At 40.5% G+C, this 15,528-nt stretch overlaps 2 protein-coding genes across 3 annotated transcripts; one reads left to right on the forward strand and one right to left on the reverse strand.

The window, feature by feature from the left end:
- Positions 1–2,368: 2,368 nt before the first annotated feature.
- Positions 2,369–8,782, reverse strand: LOC136490937 (DEAD-box ATP-dependent RNA helicase 13-like). Its single transcript, XM_066487139.1, has 15 exons — positions 8,435–8,782; positions 7,996–8,340; positions 7,647–7,837; positions 7,161–7,352; positions 6,523–6,699; positions 5,714–6,102; positions 5,399–5,579; positions 4,992–5,114; positions 4,797–4,913; positions 4,117–4,221; positions 3,861–4,001; positions 3,666–3,731; positions 3,403–3,561; positions 3,043–3,124; positions 2,369–2,699 (listed from the first exon to the last, which is right to left on the reverse strand). The coding sequence occupies exons 1-15, from the start codon at positions 8,643–8,645 to the stop codon at positions 2,647–2,649; spliced, it is 2,532 nt and encodes an 843-aa protein (XP_066343236.1). The 5' UTR covers positions 8,646–8,782; the 3' UTR covers positions 2,369–2,646.
- Positions 8,783–9,147: 365 nt separating this feature from the next.
- On the forward strand, positions 9,148–14,605 carry LOC136490938 (nuclear transport factor 2-like). 2 transcript variants are annotated; one of them, XM_066487142.1, is made up of 9 exons: positions 9,151–9,448; positions 9,561–9,701; positions 10,445–10,751; positions 11,168–11,424; positions 11,498–11,639; positions 12,997–13,118; positions 13,195–13,260; positions 13,746–13,821; positions 14,138–14,406. In XM_066487142.1, exons 1-9 carry the CDS (start codon positions 9,392–9,394, stop codon positions 14,266–14,268), a joined length of 1,299 nt encoding a protein of 432 aa, XP_066343239.1. In that variant the 5' UTR covers positions 9,151–9,391; the 3' UTR covers positions 14,269–14,406. The 2 variants fall into 2 exon arrangements, with proteins under 2 accessions (XP_066343237.1, XP_066343239.1); XM_066487140.1 differs by lacking the exon at positions 13,746–13,821 and having other exon boundaries at positions 9,148–9,448; positions 14,138–14,605.
- Positions 14,606–15,528: the final 923 nt, after the last annotated feature.

Raw genomic sequence — 15,528 nt, forward strand, 5'->3', positions numbered from 1 at the left:
GTTGTCATGGTTTGTGAGCATCGTACGTGACAACGTGCTCAAAACTTTTTTAAATTTTTTCCACGGCATACGCATATGATACGGCGACAACTCGACAAGTTTCATGATTTTCGGAATTCGTTTGCATTTTATACAATTAAAAAACCACTCCCACGCAGGTTGGCGGCGTTGCCCCGTGAGCACGTTGATCGAAATTTCGAGACCGTTCCTGGATTTAGCCTAAATTTACACTAAGAAACAAGGATAACATTTTTTGAACGAATGTAATCCATTATTCGATGCACCTACAGTTCAAACTTACATTTTCTGGAAAAATTCAACAAAACAAAATGAACTATAGAAATATGCCAAAAGGCAATGAAAATGTCCCAAATTTAAACATGTTGTTTGTGGTAGTGTACTAAAGCTTCAAAAAAATTGGTGGCAAAAAACAAAAAAAAAAATATTTTGCCGAGTGCCTAGGGTTGGCACTCGGCAAAGTAAATTCTTTGCCGAGTGCCAAACGGGGGACACTCGGCAAAGAGGACGACGCTGGATGCCGTTAAGCCCTACCAATCTTTGCCGAGTGTCTGCCTTTGCCGAGTGCCATATTTTGCCGAGTGCGGCACTCGGCAAAGCAGGTCTTTGCCGAGTGCCCGAAATTTGGCACTCGGCAAAGATTTTTGCACTCGGCAAATCACGTGTTCCCGTAGTGTACATAGACATTGAGGCCGGGAATCTGCCTTCCCGGTCGCCCTAATGGAAGACCTATTTGACCATAGGGCCTGTTCGAATTATTTTAAAGCAGCCACTGGAACGTGAGTGGAACGAGCTACACTACACATATGCCAGTTGCCAGATCTTCATCCTCTATTATTATATTACTGTACACGTTAAGCCTTGGCAGAGCTTAAAAATATTGCAATCAAACTAGGTCCCCTTTCCTTTTGGACTATATGTAACAATTGTAGCCTACATGCGCGGACGCTGTAACAGGTAAAAAAAAACAATCTCCAACTGCTCTACACCCTGTTCGCTTGATCGTTTCTGTGGCTTATAAGCCAACTGATGCTGTTTTATTTTTGAGAGAAAAATATTATATCATGGCTGATAAGCATAGCAGATACGATCAAGCGAACGGGATGTTATTCTAAATTGTAAGTTGTTCTGGCCTTTTAGATATATAGCTTTTATTATGTATCTAAACATAATATATATCTAAGTACATAACAAAAAGTATATATACCTAGAAAAAGAATATGACTTATAACTTGAAACTGAAGGAGTATCAAATATAGTTTGTCATCTAGCCATTCTTTGGACTAAACTACCAGTTAAACAGGCTACACGATCAATTATATGAAAATGTTGTACCACGGTCTAACATTTAAATGGTATGTATAAATGGGCAAAGCGACTGTTTAGGCGAACAATGGTGTAGATATATAGTAAAAGTAATGTAAAAGTCAAAACATCTTATAATTTAGAATGAAGGGAGTATGAGACTAATTTGTGTTTGGATACTACAGACTAAAGTTTAGTCTTGTCAAATTGGATGTTTGACACTAATTTGTAGTATTAAATATAGACTAATTACAAAACTAATTACATAGATAGAGATTAATTTACGAGATGAATCTATTAAGCATAAGTAGTTCATGATTTGACAATATGGTGCTACAGTGAACATGTGATAATGATGGATTAATTAGGCTTAATAGATTCATATCGCAAATTAGTCTCCGTCTGTGCAATTAGTTTTATAATTAGCTCATGTCTAGTCCTCCTAGTTAGCATCTGAACGTCCGATGTGACAGAGCCAAACACCCCCGGTCAATGTGCCAGTGGGTTACAGGGACGGTCTCAAAGTTTACATGGGTCAATAGAGCCGAAACCTATTGACCCAATAGCTAAGATATGACAACCTAGTCGTCGCATAACAATCTTTTTTTTTAATGTATTGGCCTTGATTTCTTCCAAGACATGATTAGTCATAGCTGGTAAAAACGTCAATGCTTACAAATAGATGTAGAAATAACATATTTTGCAAGTGAAAATAGATAAAATTAAAATTATAGTTCACTTACAAATTTATTTAATTTGATACATTATTGTTAATAACTTCAATGTCTTATCGTGATACTTTCTAGAAATATCAATAGTATTTGTGTCCATGCATGATAGTTGACAAATATCTGGGCCAACTCATGCAACCCATTGGGCCTGCAAGATCATACATAATCTTTAGGTTGAATGGATCTATCCATCATCATCACTCGTAAAATTGGCCCAGGGCAAGGTCCAAAGGTAGGGTCAGGTCAGCCCATTCGATTCTAACAAACTTGATTTGAACCTGAAATCTGATACTGATAGGCGTACACATATTACAGAGCCAAAGTGGTTATATGTGATTCTCAAAAAAAGTGGTTACATGTGAGCCATCTGCTAAATTTTTTTCTCATTCAAAGCCAGTTCTCGTGCATTCTAACTTGATTTTCTTCAGCCACAAAACAAACATCAATCTACCACCTCCAATTTGTTAAAGGCTAGCGCTAATTTAGCACACGCATTGTATCATGGCAAAAACATTGATGAATGCATTCCTTTCCTTCCTGAAACTCTGAAAGGCCTTCCATAATCTCTTGGAGGCCCATATCTCATGTGTCATCAAGCCATCTCTTTAGCTTTTCTCTTATCCTTTCGCTTCTGCTCTCGTGTACCTGCAAAAACACAACAAAAAATTAGGAAACTGAGAGATGCTGTTTATACAGCCTTTGGCCATTTTCTCATTATAGCTGCACAGGCATTTCTGCACAAAGCAAGGTGGCATCTATTGCTTCCAAAACTAGCATGAATGCAACCTTACAGGTAAAGCAAACAAAAAAGTTTGACATCAATATAAATATGGCAACAAGTCAGCTCTATTCAGAATTTCAGATGTGCCCATTTCTTCTTCTTCTTTTTTTAAATTTTTTTTTGGAAATCAGCAACTGGGTAGCCTCGATCAAAGGTGAGGCCAGACTGCAAGTGAAGTAAAAGAAAGAGAAGGATAAAGAATCCTACGTTTCTTTTCTTCATGCCTTTTCCGCCTCCAGTTCTCAGCGACTCTTCGCTTTTCTCTTTGTTTGTCTATGTTCACACAGACCTGAAAAGTGCAAAGAAATATCTAGCACATAAGAACAGGACACTAAAAGATATGAAAAAGAGCAACTAATCAAAGAAACGCATCCACAAATATTCAAACTTAGTTTTTACCCACAAAGAACATAAATTATATCTACAGATAACATCTTCTTTCCTAGCATTAAGATGATTATGCAGGAAGATTAATGCATCTATGCTTTCTGTTTTTGATAAAAATGAAAGACTCGATCACCACAAACAGAATTTACGTATCCCTGGAGAAATCTCATTTAAACATACCTCTTGCCCAGAATTTTGAAGTGCTTGCAAGGGTTCAACACGATCCTGACCAATAACAACAAACCCAGATCCTTTATTCTCACTCTTGCTGCTATTGTTGCTTGCATTTCTCCTGGCCAACTCTTCTAGTTGCTTCTGAAGTAAGGGTGAGACACCAGCCTGGTCAAGTGAAGGAGAAAAAAAAGGATTATAGTGATTATAGTGCCAGTTTTTTTATACCAATAATGTTTACATAAATTTGTACTCTATGTCAGGGAACTAACCCCAGCCAAATAGCGGCGAGAGAAAGTCTTAGGCTGCAATGGACGTTGCAAGAGATCACTCAATTCCTAAAATTCAAAGGAAAATGAGCTCAAACAAGGGCCAAAAAGATGGAGGAATATTTAAAAAAATCATGAACACTTTCCCTGAAATTTATAACCCTACTAAAGTACTAATTTCTTTTGAAGTACTCAAACCTGTTGAAGCTTTTGGAGATGTTGAGAAGTTGCCTTTCGTTTCTTGTGTCCCTGCACACGTTCTTCTTCACTCTCACTAGCGTCCAAAATCAATCCCATGGATTCAGCATTTCTTTGAAGCCAGGATTTGTTAGCATTTTCCTAAAAAGCACACAAGAAGGTCAGAAGATAAACAAGTATAGTTTGAATTAATCCAGCATCAGCAATATGAATGATTTAAGAAAATGCATGAAAGCTCGCAAACAGGAGGGCTTGCCTGTGAAGTTTTACGTGCAATCTTGTCAATCTGCCGAGCAAGTGAGAGCCTATTCATTACTCCAGACATGTAACTATGATCTACAGGAAACTGCTGGAGATTCTCCTGTGATATTCAACCAACGGTTATGAACTCCCCGAGTTATCAACAAAAACGACAAAAAAACACTGACATATCTAAAGCATGGACCAAGCTAGAAAAAGTGTAAGTGCATTGGTACTTTGTTATCTCACTAGGAGGAAAATAGACACATAGCTGTTATGATACTAAAAAAATGAATACCGCATCCACAAACATCTTATGCCAAGTCATGATAATCTTTGAACACCAAGTACTATACAAAAAGTTGAACACAAAGTAGATTGACTTCACGCCAAGCAGTAGTTCATTGCAGCTTGATGATGACAAGGCAACCAAAAAGCAAAAAACATGACGCCTAAGGAGGAAAAGAAAGCTATTGAGATATAAAGCAGTAGCATGAAAGAAACCTTAAAAAGGGCGTACCCAGTGCAGAGAGCTCTCGCTCTGTGCGGGGTCTGGGGAAGGGTGTTAGTGGCAAGCCTTACCCTCGCCTGTGCAATGCGAGGAGACCGCGACTCGAACCCGGGACCTTCCGGTCACAGGCGGTAAGACTCTACCGCTTGCACCAGGCCTGCCCTTCAGCATGAAAGAAACCTTACCTTTGACAAAGACTTGCAAAGAGAATAAAACTTGGACTTGTCAGTAGGAGAGATTAACGCAATGCTGCAGCCAGCCAATGACTTACGTGCTGTCCTTCCACTTCTGTGGATATAAACCTTAGGAAGAAAAAAATTAATTAAAAAACTCGTATATCGTAGAGAAGTGTAGATTCAAGAAATAAACAAATCACCTACATCAGTTGAGTGTGGCAACTGATAATGGATAACTGTTCGCACATCATCAAAATCCATACCCCTTGCAAAACCATCAGTTGCGACCAAAATGGAATTTTCACTTCCACGGAAGCGATCCACAGCCTAATTGACCACAAAAGAAATCAATCAATGGAATGCCATTGACAAAACCATGAGATCTAAAAACAATGGAATGTGTCTCTCATAATAAAAGAAGACATAATTTACATCGAAGTAAAGAACAGTTACATGAAATGCACTCCAAAAAATTTTAAATTCAGATATATAGTGTAAATATGCAATAGGACTAATCTCGAAACATTCAGATTCTGTAGAAACTAGACAATTTCACTGCTTAGCAAATATCAGATACCAAAAGAATAGACACTCGTGTGAAAAAAACACACCCTCATGCGAGCTCTTTGTTGCATTTGAGCATGGTTTGTCAATACATTAATTCCAAGAATGCGCAATATAGAAGAAATGTGACGTAACGCGGCGATTGATGTACAAAATATTATTGTGCGACCTTGCCCGTGAACACTCAATATATAATACAGATAGGCATCCTTATCCTCTTCGCTGCACCTGTAAAATACAAACAAAATAATATGTCAGTGTGTAAAAGCTGTCAAGTATAGGCTTTTGCATCGAAAGTATAAACAAACTAGAGCCAAGTTTATAGCCAAGATGTAAAGGAATTTGTAAGACAGAAGTCATACTCAATAAAAGATTCTTCAAGCTTCTCAGGCAAGATTGAAGCCTTTGTCAAATCAACTATTTCAGCATTGGGTTTCATTCCAGCTTGTTTTGACAATGCTTCAATAGAGCTTACATCATCAGGTGTCGATGCCTTCGAAGTAGATAGGCCGCGCTTCAACTTCTTCCGAAAATTAGATGAAAGTGCAAGTGTGGCTGAGAACACAAAGGTTTGCCGCTTCTTTATTTGCAAAATTGGTACAGTCTCACAGTTTGGCATGTTTTTTGCAGCTTGGTCATCAGAACCATTGGTCAGTGGAAGCATCTCAATGATAGATTGTAATTCACGGAAATGGCCTCGTTCGATCATTCTATCAGCCTCATCCAAGACGAAGAATGACAATGAATGCAGCTGAGGCATATGAAATGCATTGTGACACGTCAACATAGATAACCAGAACATGGCAATCACAAAGTGCAAGGTTAAATTTAATTTATATAGAAAACTATGCTCTACTTTATTCTCTGTCAAAATATGAGACACTGCTTAGAGCTCAAATTCTCAATATAAGAAGCAAGCAAATGTACTAAAACGAACTTGTAATGGATATGCTTTATGTTCAATCAGAGACCAGAAGACTACATAAGGCTTAGTTGATTCCATACTGAAAATGACATGTGGCTTTAAGTTAGTTATTTGTGAGGAAAGAAAACGAAAAATCTGTGTGTAAAATGCATATTAAAAACAAATGTCAAAATTTTCATAAATATATACATCAAATAGGGCAGACAAGAAAGGAGTGAGAAGTTTACATATACGTGATGTACTGACCTCAACTAGGTGTTGATTATTCATCGACATGTGCTCCCACAATCTTCCAGGAGTTCCAACAACAATTTCAGGCTTCTTTTTCAAAAGCCGCTCTTGCTTTTCCATGGATAGACCACCAACAATTGGAACAACATGGATTCCTAAGAACTTGGCTGCATCTTTTAGATGATCGCATACCTGTATATACAAAGTTGTATGACATCCAGGATATACGCTAACGTGTTCTTCGGCAGGAAGTTAGGTAACAGCTTTACAGAACGTAACACTTCATCAACAATCCACACTACATGTTGAGTGGACCACACACTCCCAACAACCTACTTACACTTTTGTCCTCACTTCACGTAAAAGGGTTAACCTGGGGTTGGTGGTATGGACACTAGAAGCTTTATACGTTGGTTTAACCCACCAACTGACCCAAAACAACCAAGGTGGGACCAAACTCCACAATATCAAGTCAACACACACATGGGCCTAATTCAAACTAGGCAAGTATGTCACAAAAAAGATCATCTAGGAACCAATAATAAACAAGACGACCTACTGAAAAGCAGAATTTAATAAACTCACGACACTAAGGGCATCAGGAGAGGGGTTACAGTTGATGTGTACACTGGACTATTTGGTTATTCCTTTACCTGTTTGGCAAGCTCCCTGGTGGGTGTCAGAATAAGAGCACGAAGAGGACTTCCACCAGAATGTTCCTCCATTTTCTCGTCTTCCTGGTGCAATCTTGCGGCCTTTTCTCGCTCTTCAAGGAGACGTTGCAGAATTGGGAGGGCAAAAGCAAGTGTCTTTCCGGAACCTGTCTCTGCCGCACCGATAACATCCTGTTGCAAAGTAAATATCAGCACACTCAAGACTTTTTAAGGTTTACGGCAGAAGTTTAGAGCTTAGGATTATTAAACTCAACAAGGGACCAAATTAACAAAGTTAAAAGAATACAAACATTTAGATGACATGCTTTGAAACAAAGAATCATAAAAAAAAGTTCAAAGTTTAAGTAAAGTAGGTTATCAAGTTAAACAGTTACAATAAATCCCTAACCGATCAAACTTGTATCATTATATTCATTCATTCTCAATATGTTGGCCAATCTTCGGCCAATGGACAATTTGGCATACCTTTCCTTGATGAGCTGCTGCAGGAAAGCAAGACTTTTGTATAGGTGTTGGCTCTTTGAATCCAAGTCTGCGCATCGCCTTGAGAAGCAGAGGGTGAAGCCTAAGCTCACGCCATGCAGAAACATCATCCTCGCCCAAAATCAGCTTATCATCCTTATCTTGTTCCATATTCTCAGTGTCATCTTGCATGTCTGCAGGGGTGAAATATAAACATCAGTGTGAAGTAAACTCCCGTGCTGACCAGATCAATTTTGCAACGCTAGGTACTGCATATCAAAACCAAATAAATACCATAGTGAAGCTTTACAGGTGCAGTGCCTCGAAATAACAATCTAGTGTGTATAATCACCTTCTGCATTGTCACTAGCGACATCCTCATCACTCTCCCTGGTCGTCTCATTATCCTTCACCTTCCTCTTCTTCCTGTTCCTCTTTCGCTTTCCCTTCTTCTCCCCTTTCTCCTCATCATCGACCTTTTTCTCCGCTTTCTCGCCATCCACCTGCTCATTCTCAACTACCAAAGCACCGTCGGCATTGAAGCCCTCGTCATCACCCCCACGCTTCCGCTTCTTCGTTTTCTTCTTCTTCTTCGCATGATCCTTCCCTTCTTCCTCGACGCCTTCACCTACGTCATCCAAGACGCTTCCGAAGATGCCGAAATCTGCCTCATCGATCTCCTCCAAATCCAGAAACCCTGAACCAAAGCCCCAGCTCGCCGCATCAGTGACCACACGGAGAAATCCAGCGGAGATACAGATCAAAGAACGCGCAATCCTGGCATTAATTACCTCCTTCCTTTCCGCCGGCAAGGACGAGGAAGGGGTCCTCAGCCACGGTGCTGGCGCCTGAGAACCCGTCGGTGTCGGCGGCGGCGGCGGCTCGCTTCGGTTGCTTCTTGGAGCGATTCTTCTTGTTCTTTTTCTTAGTCCTTCCGCTGCCTTCCTGCGGCGGAGTGGTAGGTTCCGACGACACCTGCGGCGGATGCTCGGGCTCGGCCATCGGCGGCGGAGCGGGCGGAGGCGGCCGCAGTTGGGGAGGAGAAGAAAGATGCGAGGGTTTTAGTTTTGGATGGGCCCTTTTCACAAATCGAAGGCCTGTTTGAGTCCAGCCGCCACTCGGGCCGGCCTGCCTCGACCAAGACGATCCATGAATGATCCAACGGCCGTTTCTAAAAAAAAAAATGAATGATCCAACGGCCACGGAACGCCACACTTGGCGGCCCCGCGCTCCCCGTGAATGCGTGAATCGACCAAAAAGTGCCCCCGCCCCGCCCGCACGCACGGAGCGCTGCGAGGCGGATCCGCCGTCACACAGGGACAGCTACCACCAAGTCTACTCACTCCCACCGACGTGTAGGCCCATACTTTCCTACTTTGATAGACCCCACTCATCATCCGCCTTTCCACGACATCGTGCCCGATCACTTCACGACGGCTGAAAAGGAGGCTTCGAATCCCACCAAGCGAAACGCGAGTGAAAAGCAGAAACAGAATGCAGTGAAAGGGGGCTGCCATTTTAAAACCTTGCTCTCCTTCTCCACTCGATCCCCAACCCACCCGCACGGCGCAGCACCACCAATCCATCCATCCTTCCGCATTCGCCACCCTCCCCGTCGTCGAGTCCCCGCGAACCCTAGACCGCCGCCCTCGCACCTCCGCTCCGTCGCCGCGGGGGACTCCCTCGACTCGCCCGGCGGCACGTCCCCGATCCGAGCTCTCTTCGCCTTAGGGTTTTTGGGGCCGGGCATGGACCCCATGGAGCAGCCGGAGCCCGAAATCGCGGGCCACTACTACGCCCTTCAGGTGAGCGGGCGCGGCTGGATCTCGATGGGTGGGGCAATGCTGGGGTTTGTGGTTTTAGGCCGGGTTTTTTTTACGCCTCACGCGTGCTTGTGTTTTTTTGTTTGCGGGGCAGGTGGGCTCCTACTTCCTGACGGGCTACTACAACGTCCTGACGAACCAGTCGCACCTGGCGAGCCAGTTCTACACGGACAACAGCAGCGTTGTCAGACTGGACTGCGAGACGGGCCGGTGGTCTTTTGGAGAGACGGTGGAGGTATAACCGTATAATCCCGATCTCGTTTTGTTTTTCTGCTGTTTTTCCCCTCCCTGGCGTTGGTGGATTATCCTCGTTTTGTGATATATACCTAGTACAGGTATTCAAGTGCTTATGTTTGTTCCCTATATTTGAATTTTCGACGCGATCATGTGTTAGAAGGTTTTGTTTTATGGACTGGCTTGATGGTAATTTGTCTGCTTTGCTATATGTTGAGATTGTTGCATCTGTCATGCTGTTGGGGAATTGAAAATCATTTGTGAAACCCTGGGAACATGCTGCTGCTCTGCTTTTTTTTTATAAGAATTAGTACTGGGAAAGTTAGGAAATCCAGTTATTTTTTGAAGGTCTCTGATTCCAGGTTTATTTTTCTTTTGTCTATTCATAGGGATCTTGTATGGTGTTGTTGGATTGCACATGTTACCTGGTCGTTCATCAGTTCTGTTTGATGCAAAAAGAATAGGTTTAAAGGGCAAATAAACTGAACGAATTGGTTGCTATTTGTTCTCTTAATGAAAACATGTAGGAATATACTTTTTTGTTAGTTATATCTTGGTAAGAGAATATGCTATGTCTATCTTTTAACTTGAAGGGACCAGGACATGAAACCTGATCTAGCCACCACAATTTTCTGTTCTTCCGCTAGAGCACGATGTTGTTTTGTCATCCAAACTCTGATGAGCCATATTTTCATATTGGCTTTAGCCATTTTACTTATAAATAATTGCTATTTACTTTTGCAGGTTATCAATGATATGATGATGTCCATGAATGTAAGCAAGGTTGAGGTTAAAACAGCGAATTTCTTAGAGTCATGGGGTGGAGCGATTACGCTGTTGGTTACTGGCCTAGTGCAATTGAAGGGCTACCCTGTTCGCAAGCGATTTGCTCAGAATATTGTTCTTGCTCCAAAGAAAGATGGATATTTTATATTCAGCGACATCTTTAAGCTCATCTGTGATGAGTATGATGATCAGTACCCTGTTGCTGATTACAGTTGTGCTCACAACATGCCCCAAGTGGATGCGTCTTACACAATGGTTGAAACAGGTATCTCTTTCAATGGTATTGAAGTTATTATATACATCTAAACAACTAGTTGTTTCATGAACTTTCCTATGGCTTTGTGACATCATGTGTTACATGCTAATAAGTACATATTGGAACTGGACCTCTTTTGCAAAGTTTTTTTTGTACTGCTTTTTGTTTGATCTGTGGACAATAGAATTCATATAACGACTGACAAGGTCACCAGATAATTTTCATGTCTTATGCCACGTATTTCTGGTTTTTCTTGATCCCTTTCTCGTTCCTATTTAAGTTTGATGAATTAAGTTTCTGGATCCATTTAAATTCCTAGATAGTTAATGGCATGCCTTCATATTGTGATTCAGTGAAAATCTGTATAAAAATCACAGGTATGCCTATCATTACACTGAGATTCTTTTTGTTGCATAATTCACCAGGGTCTGATTATTTGGATGGAGAACCTGAGGTGCAGGAGACTGTTGCTCCTGCTAAAAATCATGTGCAGCACCAAGATCCTTTGGAATATAAGGCTGGCAATGTGATTTATGATGAAACTCATCCAGAAGAGCATATTCCCTCATTCCTAAGTTCAACAGACATGAAAAGGGATTCACCTATTGCTCCTCCCCACCCTCCTTCATCGCCTACCCTTGAAGAACCTGTGGAAGAAGCACCCAAGACATATGCTTCAGTGGTAAGCAAATACATGTTATAGTTAAGCTTAACTCCTAGTTTCTGCTTTTCTTGATTGCTTGCATTGGTATCAGTTGCGAAGAAACGTGAAGGCAACGATGGCGACTGCAGAGACACAGCAGGCTCAACAGTTAGCCCCACAGGCGCAGTCTGCCCCAGTGCATGAAAAGTCTAACTTGGACAACCACCGGGCTGTTAGCACCCCTGAGGATGAAGGTTTTTTTTTCCTTTTGTGCACTATTTCACTCATGCTTCTGATGAATTTTATTTGACCTGTGTTTAAACTGTCTTGTCATTAAAACAATTTATAGGTAATCAACATTGCTAAAAATCAATTCGATCCTTGTGCGTCTGAACTGGTCTTGTTAACTGTTTATTTGTTTTTTATTCAAATCTTCCAGTTTTAGATTTGAGCTTGAATTACCTTTTCAAGGCCTTCTTGGATGGTCGAAAGTTGGACCCAAATCTTTGACTATGTAAAAGAACTCCAAATCGACCCCCTTATATGTTCCTCTTAGGATAATTTAAATTGAAATCAATGATCTTTACTGAACCCCTTTTAAATTGTCATTGTATCAGTTTTGTAAATTGTGATTCTTAAGTGGGGGCTCTTGTTAGGATACCCAAACTCCTGTTTACTTCTTTTGCACTGTTATTTTCTTCTCAATATGTGTAACTATGTAAGAGCTGCAGCGTCATCATGAATCCCCTAGCTTTATCTTGTTGCTTATTTGAAGAGTTATTTGGTAGCTATAATCCTGTGTGTGTGTCCAGGTTCATTTTATTTAGGTGCAGTCTTGAGTCTTTAATACTAGCAGACTTTTAGCTAGTAGTTAAGGAGAATAATAGGCAATCATTGTAGCTATGACTGCATCAATTAGGAGGATTTCATGGGCAGGTGTATAGCCCTATATCATCTATATAATGGTGATTGCTTGTGTGGCTGCATGAACCAAATACTTCTGCTGTTTATACTTGTGTGTGTCCACCAGAGAAACAAAGAACTAGTGTGTGTTTCGTTTGTGATAAACACTCAAGAGAGGGAGTGATTTCCAACATTATCGATTAGCATCTCATCTTTACTAAAGCATGCTGCTAGTATGTAGGAGGTACTTGACTCATAATTTATTGTTTATTAACCACTCTTTTTGTGAATTATCCTTCTTGAAGCATTATGGTAGTATTGTTAGGCTGTGCCATAGTTTTTTCTTCATTAAAAGTTTGCATGCCCCTTACAGACTTGCATGCTACAGCTCTAAATTGTTAGTGTATCTGTCAAGGACCTGCCTTCATGCAACAGAATTTCTGTCGTGGTCAAAGGTTCTTTATGTTTGTAACTTTGTATGTACACCATACATGACTGAATTGTATACCTAATTTGAGGCAGTGCATGTTAAAATCTCTAGTGTCTAATCCACAATCATTTGTACCTTTTTGGCTATGTTGTGTCCATTTCTTTTTTTTATCTATAATATATATGCACAATTATGCCCACAAAATGTTTTTGGACATAGATAGATCCATTCTCTTTGTACATTTTTATGTAGCCTTAACTGTTGGTTTTATTTTTCAGAAGAGTTTCTTTCAGTTTATGTTGGGAATCTTTCGCCATCTACTTCGGTCTTTGATCTTGAGAAAGTGTTCCAGGCTTTTGGAAGAATCAAACCCGATGGAGTTGCTATCCGAAGCCGCAAGGTTTTGCCTTTTATTAAATGCTTTGATGTTTACTTTTCTTCATTATTGCCTTCCTAATTCATCTACTGATATGCAGGAGGCTGGAGTCTTCTTTGGCTTTGTTGAGTTCGAAGACATGTCTGGCATTCAGAATGCTTTAAGTGTAAGTTTCCCTTAGCATGTAGTCGTCTGTAATCTGCAATGTTTCATAATCAATACATCTAGGTCACAGTCAGAAAACCTACTTAAAAGGAATTTAATGAATGTGGAATCGCTTAGTAATGAACTATTTGGCATAGTAGTTTTTGCCTACTCTAAGCATAATGGACGGCACACCAACCATATTCTGCCAAAGTAGAAACATACACCACTGCAGGTCTTTAATAATTTTAAAATATAAAAAGAGATATAGATTGATATTTCAATGAAATTTCTACTGCTATAGTGAGTCCCATGTGTTCACAAAATCTACCAGGTGACGTTTGAGTGACCACTGCATTGCATGTTTTTTATATACAAATGTAATTCATGCATTTCCACCCATAAGACACAGTTAGATATTCACAGGAGAGAAAAAAACAATACCGTGTACATCATGCCACAGTTTACCATAATGCTGTCTTATCTGGTCAATTTTTTGTACATCAGGCATCTCCAATAGAGTTAAATGACCGTTTTGTACATGTTGAAGAGAGGAGGGCTAACTGCGGATTCCCTCGTGGAAGTAAGTATCCACTCAGGACCATCTCCATATGATTATGCAGACTTTCTTAAACCATCCTTGTCCCAGTAGTTGGCATAGAACGTTCTGTATTGATAGTCTAAGACAGGCATTGGGTTACTTTAACTGAATTTGGGCTTGCTATTAGACTGGTTATCAACTAGAGGAGGTATGCTTGACTTATATCCAATGTGATAATCATTTCCCTACATTAGCTGCAACCAAAAGAAAAAAAAAAGAGTTCACTAATTGTCTCTGGTTCCTGTGTTTATTCTTTTATTAGGGTTGGTAATAATAATTGTAATTCCTTGCTCTGCAGGAAGAGGCCGCGGAAGAACTGATTTCTCAAGGGACCAAGCTGGTGGGAGATACGACGGGGAGTATGCTACTCGATCGAAGGGAACTGGGCACCAGAAAAAATCTGGACGCCAGTATGACAGTTACTACTAGTTTCGTACCTGCTCTGCTGGTAAATGGCCGTGTACCATGGGCGTTCTCTACCTGGTACTGTTCTGGCCATAGTTTTGCTGAAAGTCACAATGATGTCGAGACTAGTATTTCTGCTTTGCTGACATTGGGCGGCGTCTTTTTTGGGGATGGGCTTCTGTTACCATTTTGTTGCGTCACAGTAGTTTTTGGTCCTCAGCTACCGTGATGCTACCATTGGAGTGAAGTTTTGGAACGTCAAACTTCTTAAGTAATTCTTAGGTTGTTCCGATGTTAATAGTTGGTCTTCTTATATTGGAACAGTCTGCATACTTCGTACTATTCACCTGGTGCGTATTTTCATACCGATGTTAATAGTTGGTCTTCGTACTATACTTGTTACTGCTGGTGATGCGGGGAGTGTTGTTGCAATGTTGACCAACCAGATAAAAGCTTACAGTAATGGGGACTTGGCTTACAGAAAAGCTCAGGGTTACTCTGGCTAATCCCATGGTGTCGGTGAAGGTTGTCTAACGGAATAACAGATTGGTGGCAAAGAAGAGGTGATTTCTAGACTTTCGGTATGGTCATGCGGTCTATTTTGCCAAATCGAAAGTGGTATGGATAATCCTCCGCTCTGATCTGCTCCGAATCCAAATTTTAAGGATACGAAGAAGTGTTTTTAATATCCGTGCGGATGTGGATAATCCGAATGTTTTTAATATCCGTGCGGATGTGGATAATCTGAATCAGATTGTATGCGGATGCGGTGTAGGATATGGGATTAGCGAAATGCAGCGGATATGGATTAACCTGATAATTAAACGTGAATTATCCGACGCTTATAATAGGATAATCTGAATATTTTAAGGAGCCCAAGCAATAAGAATACAAGTCGGCCTAGCCTATCATTATATTGTAGCCCACAAGCAAAGCTCGTCAACTATATATACTAATTTAAGTATTTTTTTCACACTACATGGAATGGTAATCATGTGATGGAAGGCGAAGTTCTGCTTAATTAAGAATATTTATTTCTTTTACATGCTTGTTTTATACTATTAAATCCAAACTGAGAACTTGTTAATTTTGTGAGCTCCTAAATCGAAGTGGTGGATTGATGGTGATTATTTCGAGTTGTATTGCCGCTTTATGACTTTGGCTAATGAATTATTTGTTTCTCATCATAAAAAACAACATGTAAGCACATATTATCCGACTTAAAAAAAAGTCTGCTTCTGCTTCGCCGGTCCGAATCCGTACCATTTTCGATATCCAAAAAAT

This window comes from Miscanthus floridulus, chromosome 11 (assembly GCF_019320115.1).
Source record: "Miscanthus floridulus cultivar M001 chromosome 11, ASM1932011v1, whole genome shotgun sequence".
Taxonomy (NCBI): domain Eukaryota; kingdom Viridiplantae; phylum Streptophyta; class Magnoliopsida; order Poales; family Poaceae; genus Miscanthus; species Miscanthus floridulus.